The following is a 23,422-nucleotide window of genomic DNA, read 5'->3' on the forward strand; positions in this document are numbered from 1 at the left end:
GGACTGACTAATGTTTTCACTTTGATTGCACCTACACAACACTGAAAAACCTTCACACATATGGACTCACCAGCTGATGAATGCTGTCAATGGCCCTGTTGTACTTGTCACAAAGTCTCTGCATACTCTCAAAGCTGTGAGAATAACAAGTCACAAAATGAATGTCAACAGTTTTTTTATGAGATGAAAAAAACAACAACTTCCTACTCCAACATCTGTTTAATGTTGATTTCACAAAAAATACAGTTCAGAAAATATTCCACTTAAAAGTGTCCGTTCTGTTCAGAGCCAGTAAATTAAAAAAAATCTGTGTCAATAACAAGCTTTTTATTTAGTGGCTCAAAGTCTCTTCAGCATGACGTCATGTTTTTGGCAGTGTGTGTCTCACCTTTTGGTGTCATAGTCAATGAGCACGTAGTTTTCCATCGCCAGTTTGAGGTCTGGGATCTCCTCACACACCCACCTGTAGAGAGTACACACACATCAAATCGTGACACAGTCCCTTACTGTCCGTGTGACTGTGGGAGCACGCACAAGTTGAGTCAGAGAGCAGAAAAGGTTGTTTACCGAATGGTCTCGATGATTTCATGAGCAGCGTCATGGTGTTTATCCTGAAACAAGAGGAGGGACACGTTAGCATTAAATTTAGTAGCACCACAAATTACAGCCTCCAAAATGACCATAAAGTTTAATCATCACCTCTAAAAACAGAGTCTCCACAAAGACTCGACATTATACCCTTATGACAGCAGGATTTATTTTGAGACCGTTATATTAGACTGCACTGGTCTGAGCTAGGTGCACCTAATAAACTGCCAACAGAGTGTACAATGCCTCGAACAGTCTGTATATCTCTCATTAAAATAGCAGACTACAGAATACCAATATCGTTTTCATACTGATTTTTAAATAGAAAAGTTAGTTGTCAGTTAAAACAGTGAAGAAGTGGAGGACCGCCTCCCTAGACAATGTCCATTACCTCAAACAACAGGAGGAAGGATTTGGTAATTTGAAGTTGTCAATATGCAAGAGGAAATGAACTGAGCGCAGCGAATCAAGGCCAGCCATGCAGCTCAAACACCAGGAAGGACAAAACCAACAGGGTCATAACCTAGACTGTCATGTGGAGGACACCTCGGGCTACAGCCAGACCCAACACTCAGGTCCACACCTGCCACCCAAGCCCCAGAAACCTCCAGCTGTGGTAAGCACAGACATGTCAATCTGCCAGCTCTGTGACATAAATATCAGCCTGCAGCACCTTCCTTTCAGCCTGCGGTGTTTCCCACAAATGTATTTATCTGAGTCTTCTGTCATAGTCCCCTGTGTGTCACTGAGTGCCTTTCATTAGGGGTGCTGTGTGTAAGCTCACTGGTCAATCAAATGTAAACGCCTCCAACCCCGACCTCAACCACAAAAGTGGACAGTTTAATTCTGGTGAGCAGCACTGAGAAGGTTTTGATGAAGTTTGCTGATGTTGTGGAAACATGCAGTTTAGAAGAAAACAGGAGTAGCCCAACACCAGCACAGGAGCTGATCAGTTCATTAAGAGCCAAGAAAGGACGATAAGTGGTGTATGAGAAGAGACTTCTTACACAGCTGAAGTCCCAACAGAGATCACAACCTCACTTAAAGGGGACCTATTATGCTCCTTTTTGCACAAACTAAAATAGTTCCTGGGTGTCTTAAAGACATGTCTGTGACGTGCTTCGGTCAAAATACCCCAAAGATCAAACATCACAGCATTCTCAAAAACAGGGCTCTGCAAAACGGTCTGTTTCAGTGGCCCCTCCCTTTAAATGCAAATGAACCACTCCCTCAGCATTGCGTTACCATGACGATGTCTACTACTAGTACCTATACTGATTTGGCCAAAATGTAGTATGCAAACAAAAGCTAAATCTGCAGTAGGCAGTATCTCCAGTCTGCATCTGACCAGTCTACATTGTGTAATGAAATGTGCCCATGACCGTCTCACCCTAACCAAAGATGGTATAGAGTAGTCTTTGCCATGTAGGCTACTGTAACCATGTAACATGTAATATAAAAATGCAAAAATAATATATAAAATAAATTAAAAATATATGCAGACTGGTCAGTTCATTGTAAAACACTTATTTATTGATGTAAATGTGGTGATTTGTGCACATAGACTACAGAGCTCCGCAGCACTGCTCCGCCTCTCCTCCTCCTTCTCACAGCTTCACTTTTCATTCAAACTAATTCAACTGCCACAATTGTAAGATTTCATCAATGAGACCAACATTTATCTCCTAAAAACAATAACCACACGGTGGTAAACGTCTAAAAAACCTGCGGGTATGTTTATTAGCGATGGTTTTCTCTACCGCGATGAGCACGGACGTCTGCCCGGCCAAGGAGGCCTGCAGACGGGCTCTGCCTGTGTGAGGAGCCGCTGCAGCTCCGGAGCTCCGGTGCTCCGGTGGTCCAGCGTTACATCGGTCCGGCGAACAACGTCGCCCCGGCGGTACGTCGCTTCTCACACAGGTACAGCTTCACTTACATGAAACGTCGGCGTAAACTTCTAAATAAAACTTAGTAAAGTGACGCTACAGCGCTAAAACATGCAGGGAAATAGCAGGAAGTAGTCCGCTCCGCTCTCCGCTGTGACACCAGCCACAACAGAGCAGCATGGGAGGAGGCGGGGCCGGCTGGAGCAGAGACCTCGGCATGACCATGTAGGGGAGTCCGGCACGCCATGACGTCATGGCGTGCCTCATGTGAAAAAAAGTCAGCGCAACCGAGTGTAACAGGTGTGCAGAGAAATCCAAGAGAAATCCCAATCATCTAGCAGGGTTTACCTCCAAATGCATTAACCTCATGATATGACACTTCCACGGCCTCTAGAACCATTATCCAACATTTTAAACATATATAAAAGTCTGAAAAGCTGGAAAAGCATAATAGGTCCCCTTTAAAGGGATACTTCACCCAAAATCAATAATTCACCAATTTTCTACTCACTGTCATGTCAAGGAAGGGTTTGGAGAATTTTCGGAGCTACTACTACTACAACAAGGCCAAAAACAGAGATCAAATTAATTTTTTCGGAACAACTTTTTCATGTCACGGCTTCAGGACACTTGGGTCAGTACGGACAAGCAGTATGGAAGTATTTGAATGTTTCATAGTGTGTGTTTTGGACGATTCAAAAGTTAACTCTATCCTCCGCCATTATAAGAAAATCCGTTGCCAGCCGGGTCCTGGAACTCCAAAAAGCGTTTTCTCCAAACCCTTCCTTGGCATGATGGTCAGTAGAAAATTGGTGAATTATTGATTTTGGGTGCAGTATCCCTTTAAGACATGATATCATCTTATGGTCTATTTGTCGCCCAGGCAATATTAATTATAGAGCTGCGAGTCATGTGGGAATAAAGAGTTTAAGATGGCCTTGGAGATGGGACTAATACCAAGAGCCGAGTGCAGAGAAGCAGGGTAGGAAGGCTGCTGCCTACACAACAAATGCAGCTGCTGAGGCTTTACCGTTACCTCCATCCTGTGCCTGTTGATGTCTCACACAGTCACTTGGACAAGTCACAGAAATGGTTAAAGAGGAGATGGGTAGAGGAAGGGAGCTTCCAATTTTCCAATTTCTGTTCTTAATATGTATCATGCAGTTAATGGTGAGAAAGGCTGAATGTAAAGAATGCATGTGTTTAAAAACTAGGCACACTGAAATGACTTATGGCGCATTTCCACTAGCACGGCTCGGCTCGATACGGCTCGGCTCAGCTCGGTTGTGTTTCCATTACAACTGAGTATCACTTGGTGCCTCCTCGACGTGGGCGGGGTCGTCATAACACGGCTGCGCGAAACCGCCGTGACGTCATTTACACGGCGTCGAGCAACGTACAAATCCGGAAGACCAGAACAACAACAACAACATCAGAGGTGGACAGCATGGAGGACATCGAGGCGATCGTGTTGCTGCTCACCCTGTGGCTTTTTGTCGCACAGAAGGCAAGAGAAGAGAGCCAGAGAAGACTCCGGGCCGCGAGACAAAACACTATTGAAAAGTACCGGAGAGTTTGGGAAGCCATACAGCAGTATGACTACTTACATTATAGTCGGTCGTCGCGCGGTTATGACGCTTCCAGTGACGACACTCATCGGCCAATCAGTGGAAGGCAGTCGGCTGACGTCACGTTTTAGTAACGCTTCGGCTCGCTTGGAACCAGGGCTGAGGTGATACCAAAAGTGTACCTGGCGTGGAAACACGCAAATAGCGTGCCGAGCCGAGCCGAAGCGCGCTAGTGGAAACGTGCCATTAGTCACAGTCGAACTTCACTACAGTGTGATAATAACCACAACAACAATAATGTCTGATTCACCCTCTCGTTGCAGTTTTAGTGGCAGACTGTGGCATCACAACCATCCAGACACAGCTGAGTACCAGTTTCACTTAATCCAGTTTTGTCCAGCAATTACAACACACTACACACAGTGAATGAAGCACACTCTTTGCCTTTGTAGTCTATTATTACACATGTCTATAGGTTCAAACAGCTGTCCAGCTATAATTGACAATATAGTTTTAAAGTGGCTTTATGATATAACTGATTAGGTTGAATTATGTCTCAAATATACAGTCAAAGCAAAATTCATAGACGGTGTAGCAAAAGACTAAACAGAAACTTTAATATGAAAAGGGTGAGAAAGAGCGGGATACACCTTCTTTCATGTGCCAATAATACAAGCGCGGGCTCAAACAGGGCAATAAGCCCTCCTGCATTTTTCTTGTAATTGTAAAAACACTCTTGGAAACTTGTGTCTTGTAATCCTTGTCTGTCTTGCAATTCTTTTGTGCAGATAGCCTCAATATAAATTCAAACTAAAGATTCATTTCACCTGGAGTAACTCTAACCCTTTGTCAGGAAGTCTGGTCAATTAATTGAAGGCTCAGATCATCGTAAACCACAGCTGAGAGAACCAACTTAAGGTATACTGGTTTAAATAGCACTTAAGCCTACAACAAAGCTTCATAAAATTAGATAAGATTACGTATATTGATCATGTGCAGGGAATCTATAGTTGGTAATCTTAGCTGGAGTGCGCTGAGCAGCTCTTTGGGAGTAATAGGACTCAAGTTACACCCTGAGCGCAGCCAGCCTCAGCTGACCCACTGACCCACTTTCTGTCTCCTGCTCCTGCACACTGCAGAGGAGAGCCTCTGGTGGAGGGAAAGAAAAAAGGGAAAGTAAAAGAGGGGAAAAAATCGGTGGCTAAAAGAAAAGCGGGTAAAAGGAAAGAAAGTGAAAGCGAGAAACGCTTGAAACTGGGGAGAGTGGGGAGGGGGGCAGAGAGAGGAGGGGAAGCCCGGTATTTGTCAGCTGTTTGAGGCCTGGCACAGCAGCCGCAGCTAAACAGCTCTCAGCCTCCCGGCTTCCCGCTCAATACTGCCCGCCACTACTACGCAAACTTCCGCCAAAGCTCAAACATGCATGCGCGCACACACTCAAATATGCATGGTAACACAGGAAATCTCCTTCTATTTCTGTCTGTGCGGGGCTCCGGCTCATCTGCATGATCAAGCTAACTGCTAGCAGTGCTGCTCATGAGCAGCACGAGCTGCAAATATTCTTGAACACACAGCATCAAAGACAGATTTAACACACTATGTTGCTGTGAATAGGGAAGGTATACAACGTTTGTGAGTGTGTGAAAGAGGTCGTGTGAGTGAGCGAATGAGACGCTGAATTTGGTAGGTCACCTGCTCACACAAAGACAGAACAAAGCTACACTGGCCATGGGCTGCTGCTAAAAATAAACACTGTCTGAAAGCGAGAATCAGACAAAAAGGACGAGACTCTCCTCTCTCCCCACTGCGAACACAACTGACGTACACGCAACTCCTCCTCAAAAAAAAAAACACCTCTCCATTCAATCACTCCTAACATCAGTGTGACGCATCGCGGGTGTTGGGGTTTTACGCCACACACTTCTCCATTACGTGTACCTCAGCAGCCCATGAGAACATACACTGTTAGCCTTTGCTGTAAAACCTACAGTTAATTACTTTAAAATGTCCAGTAAAATAACTTAAAAACATTGAACAGTATAAAACTGTAACATGCATTGCATCATGGGAGTTTTATTATAAACTAGAGTATATTACTGTATCATTTCAAAAATGCAGTAGTATACTGTTGTAGCATGGGTCCACAAAACAAAAACAGTTATTTACTAGATTACTTACAGTAAACTACACTTTTGTATTTTCTAGTAAGGTACTGTAGTTTGGATTAGGCGGGAATGCATCTAAAAGTCATTTACCAGTTGCCATTTACGCATGGATGTATTATATTAAGCATTTACGTTAAACAAAAGAAGAGGACGAAGAAGACGGTGGACAAGTAAAGTTCATTCATCAACCTTGGTGGAGAGAGGCTACACCGTTGCGGTAAGTTTAAATGTAGAAATTAAACGTCTTGATTAAACCTGACCTGATTTAACCTTTGCTTAGCATAATGCTAACATTACTCTGAATGATGTTATTAGCTTGAGATGTTCAGACAGTCACAAACACATTACCGACCAAGGTTAGCTAACATTATGTAACTGCTAAAGTCATGTAGAAGATTAACATCTAGATAGACACCACTTATGAATTTCACCAAAACATTATTAATTCGCCTGGGTCTATGTGCGTGCGTGTGTGAGTGCGTGCGTGCCTGTGTTTCATGGCAGGAGGTAAGGTAAAAGTGGCTAGTAGGCTATGTGCTCTCTGGTGATAAATGTTCATACAATATGATCATTTGAATGCGGCCAAACTGCTGTATGCTGCTCGGTCTAACACCCAAGCCCTCCTGTGTGAGTCCTGCAGACTTGAGTCCGTTAAAATATTTTTTTTTTATTTTTGTCCCTAATGTCCTAGCTTTAGTAGCATGCTAGGATAGCCTTAGCCTGCTTGCTATTGTCGTCCCTTGCGCTCACTGTTCAGAGAGGAGCCAAGGCAGCCAGCCCAGTCACGTTTCTTGTCGAGAAGATTATGATTTATAATCTTGTGTGTGCGTCTGTAATATTAATTTGATTCAATACCATTGTGAAAGCCTTGACTGTCAACTAAAATGCCCAGTAAAAATCTTAGAAACATTGAAAACAGTACAAAACTGTATAATTTCAAAAATACGGTATGATACTGGTCTCTTATACAATGCATCATGGGCCCACAAAGCAAAAATGGTTACCTACTGGATTATTTACAGTTAACTACACTAATACATTTTCAAGTAAGGTACTGTTGTTGATAACAGTTGTTATAGATAATTTACAGTAAACATAAGTTTGTGTATTTTCTAGTAATGTACCATAGTTTGGATTAGGTGGGACAAAGCACCTAAAAGCTAAAAGATCACTACACTCCCAGGGTTCCCTTAGGTCTTTGAAATTCTTAAAAGTTTGACAGAATTTGTGGCAAAAGTATCAAAGTATTGAAAGTTTTTTTGGGGGGAAAAAATATAAAGATATGGGAAAGTGATCGAATTTTTGTATGGTAGTTTGTGAATATAAATTAAGTGGTGCAGCTGAATCTATACGTTGCTTTATACATCTGTTTAATTTGTTGTTTGTAGCATTAGGAAGCAACATTCCAAGGAAGGGGGTGTGTACCAGGCTCCAAGAGAGTCCAGTCAAGAGAGAGGAACCTTGAGGCTGACCATGCAACTCCAGTGCTGGGCTGTCTAACCAGAGATTTGTAAGTTTTTATGTAAGGAAAAATATAAATTGGAAATGCTATTGATAAGTGGCGCAGCCAATTGTGTATGTGCTTAATGTGTGTGTCTGTTTGTTTGTGTTGGTTGTAGCATCAGGAGGCAGGAAGTGACCTTCCAGAGAAGCAGGTGAATACCAGGCTCCAGAAAAATCCAGACAGGAGAGAGGAACCTTTAGACTGGCCAGGGGCCTCTGGCACTGGGCTGTCTAACCAGAGCGTCAGATTCTGGTAAGTTGTATTGTACAAATTAAACATCTTGATTTAACTTGACTTGAATTAACATTTGCTTAGCATGACGTTACTCTGAATGATGTTAGTTAGCCTGAAATGTTCAGACAGTCACACACATGCACACACACTTGAATTCCAGCTATACATTTCATAGGTAGGAAAACTTTCAACCATCTCACACATTCTGAAATTTGTGGTTGTAAAGAACAAATTTCATCAAGTGATGTGGCCTTGTTAACAGAGGAAAGATGTCTGTCTAAATCAAACCAGATCAAATCTTACACAAATTAAGGTCTGGATAGTGTGGCATTTGTGTGTTCAGTGTAGTGTACTTTACCAGCCCTTGGCAGGTGATCTTTAAACACATCTTCTCCATCTAACTATCTCCTTCATTTACTTCAGAAAGATACTCTCCACTGAAGTCCTTCCAACATCCCACTGATCGACACCCCCATCACCAAACGAAGCTCTGTGGTCTGTGGCCTCCCCTGGCCCCTTGCCCCATCGTTAGAGGTATTGTTCAACCTTTCCTGGGAATTTTTTTTTTTTTTTAAAGGGACAACGAGGAGTCTCATATTAATGTGGATGAATCTACGTTACCACTTGTTAATGGGTCAATTTTCAATAAATATGTTGTTTTGTCTTTATAGTAATTTTGATATTATTTAGTGGTCGGCTCGCCCAGCATTTCCTACTTTCGGTTTCGCAAACACTGGGGTCATGGGAATAACGCTGTCGAATCACCGTTTATGGTCGAAACTACGACGGTATCTGATCGTCTTTGAACCTCCGAATTTTATTCTTGATCAATGAAAACATTCTTAGCAAATGTTTTCGCTTTTTTCCATCTTGTGCCGGTCCAAGAATTTCACTGTGCGCGCGTAAGCTCATGGGAAATGTAGTCTGAAAACACTTTGCTTTCCAAAACTCCTAATTGTCCCTTTAAGTTAGTACATGGCATAAAATTTGATTCAGTCTTTAACTCTTTGAAAAGTGTTTATGTTTCAAACATTTGTAAGCACTTTGTACTTTCATATTGTATGAATTGTATTGTTGTATTGAATTAATTGTACTGAAATACTACAACTGTTGTTAGTGAAACTATGAATTTCATACTTGAATTTGATACTGTTTTGATTTTTAAAAAAGTTTATGTATTGCAAAATTTGTACTGTTTTTGTGTGTATGTTTTTAAATAAAGAATTTGAATTTACTGCATATCACTGTAAATATTTTTTATTTTACAGTAATCTACAGGCCACTGCAGTTCAATAATATACATCAATATTTTCAGTAATACATTTCTTACTGTAAAACGGTATAACAGTAAAGATAATTTACTGGCAGCACCGTTGCCTGCTTAATACTGTAGTTTTCATTTACAGTAACATATTGGCAGCACCGTTGCCTGCTTCATACTGTAGTTTTCATTTACAGTAACATATTGTAGTTTTTGTTTACAGTAACATATTGGCAGCACCGTTGCCTGCTTCATACTGTAGTTTTCATTTACAGTAACATATTGTAGTTTTTGTTTACAGTAACATATTGGCAGCACCGTTGCCTGCTTCATACTGTAGTTTTCATTTACAGTAACATATTGTAGTTTTTGTTTACAGTAACATACTGGCAGCACCGTTGCCTGCTTCATACTGTATTAGCCGTTTACAGTAACTACTGTAACAGTCATTTACAATAATAAGCAGGCAACGGTGCTGCCAGTATGTTATTGTAAAACAGCAGGAAAAAGGCTAACAGTGTATGACTAAGACAGACATGCTACAACACAAGCACTTAACACAAAATACAGATCATTCTCTTGGTGACAAACGCATTCACATCACATGAGTATTAAAAACAAAAGATAACGGTGCTTGTTCGTCTGTTTTGTGGGAAATTCTTTTGTGTTAAGGATCTGATGATATCAAACATACTGTGAGAGGAGGTGTCTTGACAAGTCCATTTGTTATCTTCACAGATAAGCACAACAACTCACATGTTGGTGACACTTAAAGGCTGTAACTCAACTGTTTTGAGCCTGGCAGCAGTATAGAAACAAAATTGTACATTAAAATGTGTTTTTCCTCATTGTGACAGTTCAGCTCAGCCACCTTTGAATTTACTACAGTAATCACAGCCTTGTAAATAATAGGTGAAGCACACAGGTGAGCACTAAGCTGAAGACACTCAGTGGTACTTAAGCAGCAGTGTGTCTTCAAAATGCTATGTGGGGCTGGTTTAGTGCCCACACCCAGAACCAGATGGACAAAGAGCCGCACCGCTCCAGAGGTGCTCTTCATATGGAAGCATTTACAGATGCACAGATGTGGGAACTTGGTGAGAGACAGAGAGAAATGGAGGAGAAGAAACACAGATGAATCCCAGAATGAAAAAGAACCAAACAAAGAAAAGCCTATTTTTATGGACTTGGTTCAAGCAGAACGCCTTAACACTGCAATAGCCTGTACAACAGCCATGCTGTGTGTATCAAAACACAGACAGCACTGTGTTCATGCTCTGTGGGTGAGATAGGCAATCTTAATGCTCTGTGGGAGAGAGGAGTGAATCTACATGGTGTAGGATCTGTTGCTACCCCGCAAGTACTTCAACAAAGCTAAAAACTGATCACTGGATATGACGGGGGGAAAACACATTCAAGCACAAACACTGGCGCATGTTTTTGAATTCTATTAATACAGCATTGCTGAGTAGGAACAGTTGCTTCGATCCTCCTCCCTGTAGAGATGACCATATGGACATGAGAGGGAGAGAGAAGAGAGAGGACGCCTTTCCCCTTTGAAAACAGGAGGAGAGCAGCAAATGAATAAGCTCCATATTGCAGAGCTCCACATGCAGGACCGTCAGCTGTTTCTAATTCAGTGCATGACATATAGTCCCAGTGTAACAGCTAGCTAGCATGCGGGTCAACAGTACATTAAATTCCTGACATGCTTGATCTTGTGTTTATCTTCGCAGACCATAACATGAGGAAATGGGCGAGGCTGTAAACCCGGGGAGAGGGAACTGTGAGTGTTATCAGACTCGTGTAAAAAGGAGGGTCAACTCTCGTCACCCAAAGCTGAGAGGAGCTTACATCAACCAGTATTTCTGGCTCAATGACTTGAAACCCATTCAGCTCATGTTGTGATGATGGCGTAAACAAATGTAACGATGGCAATCTAATAACTAGACTAGTGCCAGACTAGGTACAGTGTGGGTGGAGAGGAGATGCAGAATAAGATCCAGCAGACTTTCTGAGAAATTCAGCTTTTTTTTCAGCCAGCAACAACTGTCTAACCGCAATTACTATAAATGAGTAGCTCAGTTTAAACTAACTAAAAAAGACCACAGAACTTGCAACCGCTTCCCTTTCCGTTCGTCTCCAGTGAGTCAATTGCAATCAGACACTGACGACAGTGGGAAGACAACTAGGAGAAAACAAGCGTCTTTCGAGGCAAGTGTGACTAGTACTGTCTGTCTGGAGGACTGATAGATCTGGGGGGTGGGTGGGGGCTCAGTGGATATATGGAGTTTAAACTACCAAACAACTGGTCTCAATCACACAGATGTCATGAGATAACAAAACACAGCAAACACTCGAGGAATGCAGTGCTATCATCATCATCATCATCATCGTTACCTCACACGACTTCTCCCACACTGAAACATCTCGTGTCTGTCTCTGGGTGGTTGTATGTGTCCTGTGGGACTTTTTTACTAGTTATCAGGTGGAGAAAAACAAGCTCGCCCGCATGTCTGGGGAACACTTACGTACATTTGTTTCAACTGTAGTAGTAGTAGTATAGTAGTAGTATGAACTCATAATCAAGACAATTTTAAGATACAGCTAAGATATGGACAGCCTGTCTGGCACGACACTGGGCGGTGAAGGAGGTTTGTTTTAGTCGCTTCAGTTTCAAAACCACCTCTTTTTTTTAATTACTGGTTGGTTGTCAAAGCCCCCTCTTGAACTTGTCGCTACTTTCCCTGCTCAAATGTACCCCGGTCTTGCCTCCTGCTTCTAGCAATGATTCACTGCTGAGGTGGTAGGTGAAAAACAAGCCCAGCAGTCCACCAGTCCCCGTGTCTGTGTGTCACCACACCGACCAGTATGACCTGATTCCCCGGGCGAGCGGTGCCATGGCTCCCTCAGCTACTAGCCACTGTTAGCAGAGAGCTAGCTAACAAAGACAAACACAGACACAAAATCTACATCGGTAAACAGTGGCTTTTCAGCCGTAACACTTACATATACTGGTAATGGCCAGGGATAGCCAGCAGGTTCTGCTCCAACCGGCGATTTGAGCTTGAGCTCCAGCTTTTCTCCCATTCTCCACTTCACGGCGGCTTGCCTGTGATGGATAGCTAGCAGTAGCTCGCTAGTAACTGCTCTCTGTTAGCCAGCTGGTCGGTTAGCGAGCGGAGCTACAACGTGAACATTTTGTTAAGGGGGAAAAAAAAACCTTGAACCGCGTAAAAAAAAATAAAAAAAAACCCGACGTCAACGCTCGTTACGTGGCAAACACACATACAATGCGACCACGTGTAAAAATGTGTCCGGCTCGGTTTAATGTTTTGAATAAGATTCCTTTTTATGTCCACTGGCAATAACACCACGTCCGTATCGCCGCCATCTTGCCCGGCATGAATAAATATGGCAGGGGGCCACTGGTGGCGGAGGGGGACACAGACGTCAACGAGGCAACCGTGATCACAGTGCGTGGGCCAGCAACAGAGAGCACGAGCGAGCACCCGTCCCACAGCTCGTGACAGCATAACATTACCTCAGACTCAGTTCATCATGGAAATACTGATATGGGGGCAGTGCAATAACTAGATGACTAAAAGTCCACTTAACAAATAGGACTTGCTTCATTAGAAAAACAATTTTACCAGTCTTTACTTAGCCTTATATTAGATTATATCGGTCTACACAGACCAACAGAGACTTTTCTCATTTATCTGAATTAAATATTATTGAGACTTCATCATGGGAGAAATTAGTGCTGCCATTCACCATTTATTGCACTGTTAGACAGGGCCGTAATATAGTAATTCTGGGCCCCTTGAAAAAATACTGAAGTTGGGCCACCTTTGATCACCACTTTTTCCATAGACTATGTAGGCTATTATTATTTTTTATTTATCGCAACCAAGGCAACAATGACTGTCAGTGGCAGTAATAGACAACCTGCCAGTCATTCTGATCTAATAGTTGTCTCATGAAGCTTTTGCTACTACTATTATATGTATAATGTAGTAAATACCTGTTAAATACCTAGGGGTCATTTTAGACTCCAACCTGACCTTTAAAAAGCATACTAAAAACATGTGTCGTATTTTAGAATTTAATATTGCCAACTTTCGCCATATTAGACACTCCTTGACAACAGATGCTGCAAAGACATATTTAAATGCGATGATTATATCCTACATCCAGTATTGTAGGCCTATATCATCTTGGTCACAGGCAAATAAAACTGTATTAAACCCTGTAAGATCACTCTACGGGCAAGCCCTGAAGATCCTGGACAGGAAACCACGGTATTACCATCACTGCAACATACTCTTTAAGTTCTTGAGTTTTGACAACCTAATCAAATTCTGTAATATTCGACTGGTTCACAAGATAATACACAACGCAGCCCCTCCCCCTCTGAAAAATTGTGTACAGCTCCGCTCCGAGTCGACAATTAGAGTCTCAAGATCAGTATCCAGGGGTGACTGCATTATTCCCAATGCGACACTCCTCCTTTGCACAATCTGTGTTTTCATGGACAGCCATCAAAGAATGGAACAAGCTGCCTGAAACCCTGAAAAGCAGATCAAACTATTTAAATTTCTCTCATTATTTAAAACAATGGCTACTGGAGAACCAAAGTTGCCAGCATGTTTAAAAGCAGGACACTTGTTACTCAGTTAGACTCTAGAAGTTAGACTTTAGAAAAAAATGTATCTTAGTATTTCTCAATGCACCCAATCCATGAAATTATCTTAAAATCTTATGGAATATGAACTATGGAATTCTAAAATGTTTTATAGGCTACTGTATCTTGTAAGATTGAGCTTTTCTCTCCATTGATCATATAGGATAGGGTACACCTCTCTTAGGCGTGTTGCACTTGATCTGGTCTTTTTAGATGTGGAAACTGTTTTGTTTTTTTGTATTGTCTATGTGCTGTCTACTGTCTATTTGTGTATCACTCTTGTATAGTAGTTTGTGGTCGGCGTTTCTTGTCTGTTTGTTATATGTTACATGTTGGGACTGCAGATGGAAATTAGCTATGAGCTAAATCTGGTGCAACCATCTTCTCATTTTCTGTAAATGATTTATGTCATTGCTCAATGTCCCCTAAATAAACAAAAAAAAAATAATAATAATAATAATAATTTAGTAATGTAATTGTTGTGTTCTATGTATGCCACTTTGTCAACAATCCTATGCTGCTGGTACATTAAATGCACACAAGGATAAGTAGCCTATCTGCTGGGAGAAGGTTGACAAATATGTGTAATGTCAATAGACCTGAATCTGGGTCATTGGTCCTACACTGATCAAAGTCCAAAATGAAGATAGCATTTTACAAACTAAACAAACGTTTTACACTTTTGCCCCATTTCTTCACTTCTAGAAAATTTCCCATTTAATACTATCAAAAACTATGTTTAATATGGACAATATCTAAAACAGTTAAAATGGAGGAATATTAGACTGAGACATAACATTATATATTATATACGGTATATATATATATATATGTTATATATTCTCTATAATAGAGAAGCCATGACTGCCAACAACAAAACAGGATTACTTTTCCAGGATTATAAACTAGAATGCTGAAAACCCAATAGTCAACTTCTCCCCTTTGACTGATTATTCTTTATTTCGAACATATTAAAAAGAGAGAGAGAAAAAATGACACATAAAATAAGTAACACATGTTATAGTGTCCCAAAAAACAAGTCCAATATTCAAATCAGTAAACAAAGTATGCTTGAAAAGGAGCAGCAGGAAGCAGAGCTTTTCAGTTCTCACCCTTTATTAACTAATTCCATATTCAAAGCAAAACAAAAATAAACCAAATACAAGTGAACAAATTCAACAGACTCACTCTCAGTTTTATAATCACCTATGTAGTCAAAATAATATTCCAACCTACTTTTTCTCATGATCCTCATATTTTGTTTAGACTGTTATGCACATATGCCTACTTTTCAGAGTTGTTTGGACATTAATTCTCCTAAAATTAAATTCCCCTCTCAGATTATACCCACCCTACCTTTCCATAAACATTTTGTACCTAGGTTATATCTTGCTTTGTACATGATTTGTGCAGTCTTGTATTTAACCAGACTGGTGATGCTTTTGACCAATTGGTCAACTTGCATTGCTCTTCAGTGAGCAAAGCAAAGCAGCAAAACACAGTAAACCATACAAAAAAAAAAAAAAAAAATCAAATTTCTTGTGATTTTGACAACAATTGTTTGATGCATCTCCAAAGTTGTTTCTCAGACAATAACATTAAATAAAGTGGTATAAAATAAAGTCAGTGTTAGTGTACCATCAATGTGCTAACTAGCTGAAAATGCATAGTGCCACATACACTTTGGTCTCAGTTAAAATATACTGTGCAGTTCAAGCTAACGAGTTACAGTCTTTACTTGAACATGACGCACAACAACTGCAGGGCTATTAAAGCATCTACAGTGAATAATGATTTATACTGTATTCTGCAGTTGAGGGTAGGGGTGGGTTACTATGTGGTTGAGCCACTATATAATTTTGATATTCAGTCTGACTGTCTGCCCACTCTCCCTCGCAGCCCAATAACATGTTTGATGCACAACAATTTAATGCAACAAAGCAGAAGTAGGAGCAAATAATCTATTGTTGTTTTTTAAATACTGTTTTCAGCTTGGCTATTGTCAGATGGCATTTATAATGAAAGAAGAAGAGATGAAATGTGGGGATGAGTGAATGTGCTGAAAACTCAAGTAGAGTCCAAAGAGAAATGTCCTCGGCTCATTCACAGAAGAGTTGGCTCATTCAGCATAGCAGTCAACAACAGAGCCAGTATTGTTTGGACGGTTTAGTCATTTGCAGCATGATTGTGACCTGAAAATTGTCCACGAGCATAAAAGACAAAGTTCAAAAATTCAAATCGATTACATCACAAAGCACAAACAGCACAAAGACAAAATAAAGTACAAACCGACCAGCTATGGAATCTTTATTTGTAATATTTATTGAATGCGTACAAAATAACTCTAAAACAGAGCAATGTTTGTTCAGTGTTGTTTAAGTTTAATAGATATAAGATAAAAACATCTCATATAAAAGGGAATAACGCCTCTCTCGCTGCTGACTGATTAGCTGAAATGAGATGATGGTGTCAGCGACGGGAGCAAGATCAGCAGTGAGGGAAACAATCGTTGTCCTTATTAGAAGAGACGCTGAAGGTCATGACAGTCAATATGAGGCTGAAATACCAAAAACTGAGGTGTCATTGAAGAATCACCCATTGTCCCACACTGAGATATTGTGACACAGGCTAAATGTCAAGGGAAGACAAGAAGACACAGCAGGAAGCAAATGACAGAGATGCTGCAGAGTGATCAAGATGATAGCTTCATATGATGAAGAGCATTTTTTGTCAGTGCGTAGGAGGACCGAAAACTGTTAATGAGACATTGACTGCTCATATCAAACAGCATCAATCTGAAATGATAAAAGCTGAGATTGGGGAAACTGAGATCAATCATCCTCTTTCTGGAACACAAAAACCACAAAAAACTCATTATTGTCCTCATCGCACCGTGCTTACAGTGCTCAACTCCTCCCTATTCTTTCATTCAAGTCATGTGAACACAAGTGAGCATGACTGCTGTTGTGTGCTCATTTCTCTGCTCCACCAATACCATATTCACTACTGTCAAAAAATGCTACAGACAGCAGAGCTTGCCCTGACCATTGTGATTCTTAATGTTGAACTGCTGCACCCTGTGAGGCTTGGCCGAGCATCACATTTGGCTCATACAATTCATTTATAGCCTACTGTCTTGGTTCATTTTGTCTGAATTAATTTATCATAATTTATTGATCATATTTGTTTGAAGTGTGATGATAGAAGTTTTTTTTTCCCAGACACAAATGTGTGTCCTTATTTGGTCTTTTGTCTGCTTGTCACAAGTTACCAAGCTTCCCACAATTCCGGTGCCAGGAGTCACAAATATTTCACTCTCAGCAACCTACATGTATGAATCCAGTGTTGGCTTTTGCCGTGGTTGAATGCAGAGGTGTGCAGGTTAGAGAGAAGCAGTGCAGATGAAGCTCGAATCTATTATGAAATGCCTTAATGTTTAATACACCTCCCACTTATCCCAAATAATTGACTGACCTTTATTTCAACCATGGCCTACATTGTCACATTTAAGCACTGACCTGCTCTGTTAGCAGAGGGGTCTACACACAAGTAGACCCCTGTCTCCATTTCTCAGCTGAAACCCAGACCATTTAAACTTCATCTGACTAGCACAGCCCCTGGAAACACAGAGGGGGGAAGAGAGCTCTCAGGTTCTCCGCTGTGTGTGTAAACATGTCAGTGCATACGCTGCTGTATGTTGAGGAGAGGGAGAGGTGGCAGCCTGCCACAGTGAACTCACTGACCGGGCCCCCCTCCAGCTCCCTGAGCAGAGCTGAGGCCAATTTTGGGAAGGGAGCCAGTAGCAGCATAGCAAGGCTCAGGCAAAGCTTAGCCCAGCCAACTGGAACACAGTCGCTATGTAGATTTCTGGGATCTTTCACAGTGTGTCAGATTACACTGAGCCCTGTCCTCTCTGTTGCCTTGCCGGAGCATCTTCTACTCACGCTGCAATGCCAGGGCCTTTTTTGGATCCACGTTTCAGTGCAAGGCACAGACTTGGCAGTAAATGTCACACATTCGTAGGTTAGAAGAGGATGCACATTAGAAAAACAGCACATACAGGCACAAATCCGAGCTCGTTGTCCCAAACATTCCTTATGAGTAAGACTCATTCCTGAGGGCGACACAAAGGAAACAATGCAAAGAATTGGGGAAAACAAGAGGGGTCGAAAATGTTTCTTTCCAATTTGCTGCCTTCTTGTACAAAAACAAGGTGGGCCAGTAATTTGTGGAGGCTCTAGAAACTGTGGAACTGCTGCCATCTACAGGACATCTCTGTTACTACAGGTCTCAGTAATTGTAAACAAATGTTCGAATATTGACAAGGCCAATAAACAAAAATGGAAAACACTATGAAAGCTGCACCAAACACGCCAACGTCTCATTTATATTTTCAGGGAATGGTGTACACAAACATAACCCTTGCAGTGCCTCCAAAAGGGGCTAAAATATGTTTCATTTACTTGTCCAAGGCAGAAGTTATATCTTTTGACTCAATCCCAAAATGTCAAGACGCGATCCTAGAATATATCCATCACAAAACAAACCAAGTGCCATCTATGATACATTCGAGGCGTCACTATCCATGTCACATATCACCATACCAGTGTACAGAAAACTATAAAAAAATAGTTTTTTCCCCTCCCCAAAAAGTTTTGCTTAATAACAGACAGCAACAACTGGTTCAGAATTTCACAAATAAGGATTTTAAAGAGTTTTATTGAAACAAGGATCAATTTCAGTCCCAGTCCCTTATGGTTTTCAAAAAGCGTGCTTTGGGTTTTAGCGCCAACATTTCATGACTCTTCTCCAAAGCCCTCTCTGCTTATACAGCAGCATGTATATACTCAAAGAAATGGAAAGAAAAAAAAAACCCTATACAACAGGTCATTTTGGCACAATCAACTCATACAACGGTAGGCTTGTGCTGGCATTTCGTTTCTGTCAAACAGTTTGCTCTCCATCTGAGCAAAACGTGTTTACTGATGAGCTCAATCTCGATGAATTTTGACCATAGTAGAGGTGTAATACAGTAATCATATCAGAATGCTTCTAGAAATCAAGATACAGTAAGGATTGATGGAAAGTGTCTTTCTTGTTATAGGTTGCAGTACTGGGTGATGCCGAGCGTCTCCTACCGCCCAGTCGTCATCAGGTCCCAGATCCAGTCTCAGTCTCGAAGGGGTGGCCTTGATGTAGTGTTTGAAATAGAAGAGAGATATAATCTAAAACCTGACATCAGATTAGAAGACTTTAACCCAGTCATGCAAATCCTATCTGGAGTAAAGGAGCCTCCTTTTACTTCTCACAAGAAAACACCGAGAAAGTTTCCACTGGATGATGAACTACATGGACAAAAGAAATTAGAACAGAAACTTCAGAATACTGTGACATGTTCCTCTGCCAACATTTGGTAGTGCGTTTTGTTTCATCCGACTCAGTAAGCACTTTGGTATACATGCTGGTCACAGCCATGTCTAATGATTACATATGAACTCGGTTGGACTAGGCCTTTTCTTGGATTCTGATATCCTTGGGCAGTTTTTTTTTTCAAGTAAAGATATAAAGACTGTTCATTGTAACACATTCATAAAGCATGCACACTGATGGACAAAGAGAAAAGTGTCATTTTGGACAAAACCCCCAGGTAACAGCAAGATCAGGAGAAAAAGTGCTGATTTTTCATATTCACATAAAAAGATCGATATAAGAAATGCATCTGCTGACTAAACTCGACTTCTGAAACAGCATTTCTAATTCGTCTTCGGATGCATTGAGTGAATCCTGCTTGATGCGACACTTCTCAGGGAGTAGAGCTGATCCAGGAGATGGACTTTTCATGCCATCCTCCGCTGAGTATCTGACATCACATTTTAAAAAGGCAAAAAGTGGTCACATGTGAGCGTTCCTTCTCTGAGGAGGAAGCCCACCAGTCTCCACACGGAAGATGATCAAAGATGGCTTCATCTTAACAGTCGTTTCGAATGGACTACCATGTGGGTCGATGAGCAGACAGACCAATACAATTTGATCTTCTAATAAACACTTGTAAACACTGTTGTTTTGACATAACTAAAATTGGCGAGGATGGTAATCTAGGAGATATCAGATCTGTGGATCAACCTAAACTTTTGAACACTTTGAAGATGAAATAGGAAAAGCCTGCAGATCTGACTCCCCTGTCTGCATCATCTTACAATTAGTGGATCTTCCATAACATAATGAAAAGCAGAGCTGGCAATGAACTCTTCAGATCACTGAATAATTCTATTGCTACAAAGTCATCACAAACTAAACTGGAAAGACAACCAATTAAGAGTTTATCATAGATAGAATATGATGGACCATGAGTAGACCATGTAGACCATGAGACTGCTGTAACTGGTGAACAAGCACTGTGGCTCGTCATGACGGAGTGAGGAGACTGAAGAAAATCTACAGCTCTAGACGGACTGGAAACTTTCACACGTCCCCCACTGTTAAGACATCTGCACATGATTTTAGAAAAGAAAAGCCAAGCGCACAAACCTGCGTCTGACTGTGTGCATTTAGAGGCATTGTTTTGATTTAATCAATAGTAATGTTTGCATCTCTTTAAAAGAGAGAAAAAAAAGTTAATGCCAACAGATTGACAATTAGATGGGCAAGGCAGCTTCTGAATAAAATACTGGCTGACATTCAAGATGTGAGGACAAGGGGGAAAAAAAGAGACAGCTTTTAAAGGTGTACAGAAATGGCCGTTTGTCCTGTTTGTCGCGCCGAGTTGTCACGAGCTGCAACACGAGTTTACCCGAGTGAGGAAAACGAATTTGATTGGTCGTTATCGAGCGGGCGGGATATTCAAAGCTTGGGGCGAGCCCGAGCTCCGTGTGTGTGTGCGTGTCTCAGACGTTGAATGACGGATTACGGATCCAATATCAGTGGCTGGTGAATCGTGTACAGGCTGACGTATAATCCGTGCGCCTGCATTATCCAATGCGAAAAAAAAAATACACACTTTCATCCCGGATTTACTCAAAAATAGAATTTTGCACAAAGTTTGGCCTACAACGTCTGAAAGATGAGTTATCACATTAATTTTATCACCCAAAGTGGGCTCAAATTCAATTTTCTTTTCTGTACACCTTTAAGCACTGGTCTTGAGGAGTGTAAAAGATTAATTCCCCCCAGTTAAGTGTCAAAAATAAATAAAATGAATGACAGAAAAATAAACATCCCAACCATTCGTTTCAGTATGTGGGATAAACCTATGTATCATTAACTTAATTTTTCTTGACACAAAAACAAATTAGTTGCTTTTGGCATACAATCTGCAGTTTCCATCTTAATGTCCCCTTCCCTCCAGTTTCAAAAGCAGGAAAGATTCGGATGTTTCCAAAGAAAATGGAAAACCGTCCATGCTGACTCTTTCAGACCTCTGTGCACTATAAGCAGGGTGGACTATTGGAGAAAAATACAATAAAACAAAACAAAGCCACACAGAACCTTTCTTTCTGGATGCATTGTAACTACACAGATGGACCTGGCCACACCAGGCTCCACTCCATCTACCGAAAAGGAGAGAAAAAAAACAAAAGGAAAGGAAAGAGAGAGAACAAGATCATGTGTCCTGCTTAGTCCTCACCAGAGCCTTTGGCCCCAATGAGGGAAATACTCCCTTCATGGCATCTTTCATGAGAACATTTTTTTTTTTTTTTTTTTTTAAGCACAAGCGGAATCCAGAGTTTTCCTTTATCTGCTTGGTTTCCAGAGATAACAGGGAAATGATGTCTAATAACTATTTTTAAAGTTGCTGTTGATCGTACTCTGCAATAAGTCTCTTTATATGTGCCAGTTTGTTGTGTAGATATTCACAGCGGTTCTTCTCTTGGCTATAGTTTGGATTAGTCTGCAAGGACACAAGAAAAAAGCAAAACAAAAGAAAAACACAGTGTCACAGTCTGATAATCGACTCGATACTTTATGGCATGAAAATCAGTTAGAGCAGGAGTTCTTACCTTTTTTATTTTATGATATTCTTGAAGTATCTGATTGTGGATTGTCTGCAAAGAGAGAAAGAAAAAGAGCAGCTGATGTGAATAAATTAAAAGTAGTGTTTTGGTTGCTCAAGATATTCTCTAAACGAAATGGCAAATCTGTGTGTATGTACACTTTAGGGAACCTACCTTGTACTTGTCTGTGCCTTGTTGGAGTTGTTTGAGCTCATTGTCAAGCACAGTGAACTGCCTGGTGATGCCTTCTATCCGAGCATGCAGACCCCGGTACTCACTGTACTCAGCGTTGAAATCGTTTTTATACCTTTGACGCTGCTCCGGAGAGCCGATTACAGTGTACTTCCTAGGGAGTGAATAAGAAAAATGTTAGTGAACTATGGTGGCCCCACAGGGAAACACCTAAGTGAAAGAACATCAAGGGAAGCAAATACAAATAAAAAGTTGAAAAACTGGAGTGCTCCAGGACACATGAGAGAGTATTGTATTGTCTGAGTTGATCTGGATAAACATACTGTTGTTTATCTTACCTCACCATTTATTAAATGTATATATTTTGTCAAGTAATAAAGTAAACATTTGCATTTTAAACATGTGGCCAGTTCATCTTAATAATTCCTGTTGGAGAATTCGAAGCAAGTTTTTGAGTTGTGGTGGTTATCTCAGCAGCTCGCTCTGAATCCAATCTAAGCAAAGCCTTCATTAATGTAACCCTGTCTGATTTTGAAATCCGATTTAAGGATGTTTTATCTGGACATCAGAAGCACGGAAATGCCAGCAAAGTGAGAGTTATGCTGAATCTAAACATGAGAGTAATTACTGTGTTAAGATTTGAATTATGACTCTTTGAATTATGACTCTATTGAGTAAAATCTTGATGCAAATTGGCAATCAGGCTCCAAAGGTTTTTAAGTATAATAACTGTAACTGTAGGTCAGCAAGCAAAATTACATAACTAATGTCCCACTGCTTTTAGAACATTAGCTTGCACCTGTCACTGCAGGCCTTGCTTCAACTCCCCCACCTCTCAGTTTTAAAACCTCTAATTTATAATGATGAATTTAAGGAGAGTTCTCTTTTGGCTAGCAGCATCGGTGTGGGATCTAGTGAGCTTTAAAACAGTTAAATACTCACAATAAATAGTCTGCCACCTCCGGTGTTGATGAAGGAATACTGGTACTGTTGCACATTCCATTCAGATCTGAAACAAAGTCACAGAAAATGGCATCACATCTGAAAAATGTTACTGTCACCTCTGTAAACTGCTGGCAAGATAAGAAAAAGATGATGTATAGCTGATCATCATCTACATCAAGAATCTTTTAAATGACTACTCCTCCATAGTTGGATTCACAGGTGTCTATTTGAGGGAGCAGAATGCATAAAGCTGAACAGCAGGGGTCTCCATTTAATCAGTGACTCACATACCAGTCACATGATGCATCACCAACTCAGTGATGACTAACTACTGTCTATCCACATATGAACTACTACTTTTATTCAGAAATCCCTTATCTGATGCAAGAGCTGATTTTCAGTAA

At 40.9% G+C, this 23,422-nt stretch overlaps 2 protein-coding genes across 5 annotated transcripts in view; both read right to left on the minus strand.

Moving 5' to 3' along the window:
* dot1l (DOT1-like histone H3K79 methyltransferase) overlaps positions 1-12,654 on the minus strand; it is a 32,077-nt gene extending 19,423 nt beyond the window's left edge. For all 4 annotated transcript variants that reach the window (XR_014595323.1, XM_083970001.1, XM_083969999.1 and 1 more), the window contains exons 1-4: positions 12,213-12,654; positions 568-611; positions 389-463; positions 71-134 (exon numbers count right to left, since the gene is read on the minus strand). Coding sequence is in view for 3 of the 4 variants with exons in the window: in XM_083970001.1 (XP_083826127.1) it covers positions 71-134; positions 389-463; positions 568-611; positions 12,213-12,293 (264 nt within the window). In the remaining variant the exon portion in view is untranslated. The remainder of the gene's footprint in view (positions 1-70; positions 135-388; positions 464-567; positions 612-12,212) is intronic.
* Positions 12,655-18,573: 5,919 nt separating this feature from the next.
* ell (elongation factor RNA polymerase II) overlaps positions 18,574-23,422 on the minus strand; it is a 36,535-nt gene continuing 31,686 nt past the window's right edge. The window contains exons 9-13 of the mRNA XM_083970168.1: positions 23,016-23,082; positions 22,056-22,227; positions 21,888-21,932; positions 21,015-21,778; positions 18,574-20,604 (exon numbers count right to left, since the gene is read on the minus strand). Coding sequence (XP_083826294.1) covers positions 21,674-21,778; positions 21,888-21,932; positions 22,056-22,227; positions 23,016-23,082 — 389 coding nt within the window. The 3' untranslated portion in view covers positions 18,574-20,604; positions 21,015-21,673. The remainder of the gene's footprint in view (positions 20,605-21,014; positions 21,779-21,887; positions 21,933-22,055; positions 22,228-23,015; positions 23,083-23,422) is intronic.

This window comes from Trachurus trachurus (assembly GCF_905171665.1).
Source record: "Trachurus trachurus genome assembly, chromosome: 4".
Taxonomy (NCBI): domain Eukaryota; kingdom Metazoa; phylum Chordata; class Actinopteri; order Carangiformes; family Carangidae; genus Trachurus; species Trachurus trachurus.